The sequence below is a fragment of the Arvicanthis niloticus genome, chromosome 7 (assembly GCF_011762505.2).
Source record: "Arvicanthis niloticus isolate mArvNil1 chromosome 7, mArvNil1.pat.X, whole genome shotgun sequence".
Lineage (NCBI taxonomy): Eukaryota > Metazoa > Chordata > Mammalia > Rodentia > Muridae > Arvicanthis > Arvicanthis niloticus.
In genome coordinates, this window is record NC_047664.1 from 40,020,817 (window position 1) to 40,025,026 (window position 4,210).

General features: G+C 61.2%; 1 protein-coding gene across 1 annotated transcript; it reads left to right on the top strand.

Annotated features, from left to right (window-relative positions):
• The first annotated feature begins 119 nt into the window (after positions 1 to 119).
• On the top strand, positions 120 to 2,696 carry Adra2c (adrenoceptor alpha 2C). The gene has a single exon (XM_034508879.2). The coding sequence runs from the start codon at positions 823 to 825 to the stop codon at positions 2,194 to 2,196; it is 1,374 nt and encodes a 457-aa protein (XP_034364770.1). The 5' UTR covers positions 120 to 822; the 3' UTR covers positions 2,197 to 2,696.
• The last annotated feature ends 1,514 nt before the right edge of the window (positions 2,697 to 4,210 follow it).

Sequence of the window (4,210 nt, forward strand, 5' to 3'; positions counted from 1 at the left end):
GGTTCGCCCAGGCGGCCGCGGGCTCCGGCTCCCGGCCCGCTCCCCCCGGGCCCGCGGCTTGGGCCTGCGGGGCGCCCCGCCCCGCCCCGCTGAGCCCTCCCCGCTGCGCTACTGGACTCAAGTTGGAAGCCGAGCCCGGGCGGCGGCACTTGCGCCAAGCGCTCCGCGGCGGCGGCGGAGACGCTGCACCGGCGAGCGGGGAGGGCGAGGCGGCGCCCGCACGGCCAAACGCGGACCTCGGGGGGCGCCCGTACTCGGGAGCTGCAGGAGGACCGCAGGTGTCGGCGCCCAGCCCCGCAAAGTAAAGTTGCAGGGACCCGGAAGAACAGCAACCTGCGCCCCGGCTCGCTTAGCCCCAGCCAGCCCGTTTGGAAGCAGAGCGTCCGGGCCGCCGCCTGCAGCCTGCAGCCCAGTCGGGCACCCGGACCGTGGAGCCGCTTGCGTGCACCAGCTTGGACACCGCATCTCCGTGGGCTGGCGGCCGGGACGCTCCCACTGAACCCAGGCCGAGGGCGGGGCCGCGCGAGGACCCGGGACCTACCCTCCTTCCCCCCCACCGTCGCGTCGCCGCGCTCTCTGGGCACCTCCAGCTCTGCACTTACGCGCGCGGCAGCTGCGGGGAGCCCGGCAGCCACGCTCTCCGGCGCGCCGCCCGCCCGCCGGGCCACCACGGCCGAGGGCCGGCTGCGGGGCTTCGTGGCCCCCAGCCGGCGCGCCGGAGGAGCAGGCGGAGATGCGGACGCCGACCCTGGCTGTGGGGCGCCCGAGCTGCCGAGGCTGCGCCCGGGCTCCTGGCAGGACCGCGTAGCTCTCGGGAGGACCATGGCGTCCCCAGCGCTGGCCGCGGCGCTGGCGGCGGCGGCGGCTGAGGGCCCCAACGGGAGCGACGCGGGCGAATGGGGTAGCGGCGGGGGTGCCAACGCCTCGGGGACCGACTGGGGGCCACCGCCGGGCCAGTACTCCGCAGGTGCTGTGGCGGGGCTGGCAGCCGTGGTGGGTTTCCTCATCGTTTTCACCGTGGTGGGCAACGTGCTCGTGGTGATCGCTGTGTTGACCAGCCGAGCCCTGCGCGCCCCGCAGAACCTCTTCCTGGTGTCTCTGGCCTCAGCTGACATCCTGGTGGCCACACTGGTCATGCCCTTTTCGCTGGCCAATGAGCTCATGGCCTACTGGTACTTCGGGCAAGTGTGGTGTGGTGTGTACCTGGCACTGGACGTGCTCTTCTGCACCTCGTCCATCGTGCACCTGTGTGCCATTAGTCTGGACCGCTACTGGTCAGTGACGCAAGCGGTGGAGTACAACCTGAAGCGCACCCCGCGTCGTGTCAAGGCCACCATCGTGGCCGTGTGGCTCATCTCCGCTGTCATCTCCTTCCCGCCTCTTGTCTCGTTCTACCGCCGGCCCGACGGCGCCGCCTACCCGCAGTGCGGCCTCAACGATGAGACCTGGTACATCTTGTCCTCCTGCATAGGCTCCTTCTTCGCGCCCTGCCTCATCATGGGCCTGGTCTATGCGCGCATCTACCGCGTGGCCAAGCTGCGCACGCGTACGCTCAGCGAGAAACGCGGCCCCGCCGGCCCCGACGGCGCGTCCCCGACCACAGAGAATGGGCTGGGCAAGGCGGCGGGGGAGAATGGGCATTGCGCGCCCCCGCGCACTGAAGTGGAGCCGGATGAGAGCAGCGCGGCGGAGAGGCGGAGGCGCCGGGGCGCGCTGCGCAGAGGACGGCGGCGAGAGGGTGCCGAGGGGGACACGGGCAGTGCGGACGGACCGGGACCGGGACTGGCGGCCGAGCAGGGTGCCCGGACGGCGTCTCGATCCCCAGGCCCTGGAGGGCGCCTGTCGCGAGCCAGCTCGCGCTCCGTCGAGTTCTTTCTGTCGCGTCGGCGCCGGGCACGCAGCAGTGTGTGCCGCCGCAAGGTGGCCCAGGCGCGCGAGAAGCGCTTCACCTTCGTGTTGGCGGTGGTCATGGGCGTGTTCGTACTGTGCTGGTTCCCCTTCTTCTTCAGCTACAGCCTGTATGGCATCTGCCGCGAGGCCTGCCAGCTGCCAGAACCGCTCTTTAAGTTTTTCTTCTGGATTGGCTACTGTAACAGTTCGCTCAACCCGGTCATCTACACTGTCTTCAATCAGGACTTCAGGCGCTCTTTCAAGCACATCCTCTTCAGAAGGAGGAGAAGGGGCTTCAGGCAATGAACCTCTGGCCTCCTGGACCTGGACCCACTGACCTCCTGGACAGCTCCGAACTCGGGTAGACAGAGGGACCAACCAATGTGGCCTCTCCAGAGTGCCAGGGAGGACTTCAGGGCACAGTGTGTTAGGTGGCCAGCAGGAGCTGGACGAGAGACAATTGGGCCTCGGGGAGTGGGGAGGAGAAAGGGAGACCCTTTGCCTTCCCATCTCAGCAAGGGCCTGTGGCTAGGTTGAGGCTCCAGTTCCTGAGAAGGCTTCTGTGGAGTGTGGCTGTGAAGTTAGGGTTTTAGAGCTCAGAATACTGCACCAAGAAAGGAGCAAGCCCTCCCCACCTCGGTCTTCCCTGTGAGCAAGGGCTGACTTCCTATGACCTGAAAAAGGCATCTCTCTGGGGGAGGAGAGATAGCACAGGCAATCTCTGGTTACTGAGAGTGTTTGCCAAATACAATGACAGCCAAAACAACCAAACCATTTTTTTTTTTAAATAAACCTTTGTAATCTAAGTGTCAGGTGCATTGGTCAGTCCTTAAGCCAGGGTGTGAGAGAACTCCAGATCTTCTCCTGAGTGCCCCACACAGGCACACACGAGGGTATAGAGTGCTCTGAAGGTTGGAGCTCTAACTACCTTTCTTTCATGAGGGAGAGAGGGGTCTCCTTAAAAACGGTTAAAGGCCTTGAGTGTATGCAAAGTATATACTCAAAATTCTTTTCTTCAAGTGGCTATAAAGAAAAAAAAATTAGAGGGCTTCAAGCCTATTCCAAATTTAGATTCTGGGGGGTTGTTCTCCCCACATTCCATCCCTGCGCGGCCCCAGGCATCTGCACTCAGAGCTCCGTGTAGTCCTGGCATCCAGCATGCTCTTCTGGTTGCCTCTTGAAGTGAGCAAGGTGGGGTGAGAACTGTCCCAAGAAGTCTCCCCCCACAGATGGGGTGGACTTGTGGCCAGATAGCTTTGCTTAGTTGCTAGGTGGTCAGATAAGCTGGACAGTTCCCAGGCGTTGCTTCTGAAATGAAGCCAAGGTCACTGTGGCCCAGATCACAGAGAACCTGTTGAAGAGCAGGAGAGGGTCCAGAGACCCCCAAGGACTTCTCCTCAGTGCCACACACTCAGACCTTTTTTCAGCCCTCAGTCCCCAGCATAAGACACTTTTGAGGGCCTTCTTATCTCCAACCCAAGACTCCATGAGCTCTAGTAGCCCCCTGTGGCCATTAGTTGGACCTGGGGTGGGAGAGTTGCCTCAACACCTGTGACCCAGCTCACTGCAGTTGGGTGGGTTGTAAGGATCTCGCCAGGATACCTGCTGTGACTGTCTAGTTTGTTCTCCTGTGTCCCGACCCCCATCAGTCCTGTCTTCCCCAAGCCCCTGTCCGTGAGTCAGACACCAGAGCAGTCCCTTCCTAGCCTGAAGTGCCAAAGCTGTCTTTTTCGGGGAGAGGGTGGGGATAGAGAGAGAGACCTCTTCACCCACTGTGGATCTTTACAGTGTCCCAACAGTGCCAGGCTCCACCATCACTTCAGGTGGTAACATGCTTACTTTGTGTTGGCCTTAGGCCCCATAGGAAAGGCACAGTTGATCCCACTGGGGAAAAGATGGTGGGATTCTCCTATATTCTTATAGAAAGGTCTTCTGGGCCTAGGGCCTCAGAATTGCCACTGCTGGAATCTGCACCTCATGGTACCTAGAATAGAGCCCAGATAACCAATGAGATAGGGAGGCAGTCCTCCTCCTTCTGTAACCAGTAACCCCAAATCCGATCCAAGACACCTTTGCCTTAATCAGAGTAGCATTTTTGGATTCTGTGAGTTTTGCTACAGGCACATTTCATGAAGCTCAGAGAGGTGAATAAACCTTCTGGGATCAAACAGCCATAAGATCCAGGCAGGGTTTGGGTTCACTGGCTCAAAATTCAGTTGTAAAATAAGAATTTATAGACATGTCCTCACCAACCTTCAGGTTGTGGGGGAATGGATTCTCACAGAGGAGGTAGGGATCCAGGCATGGACCAGCTGTAGAA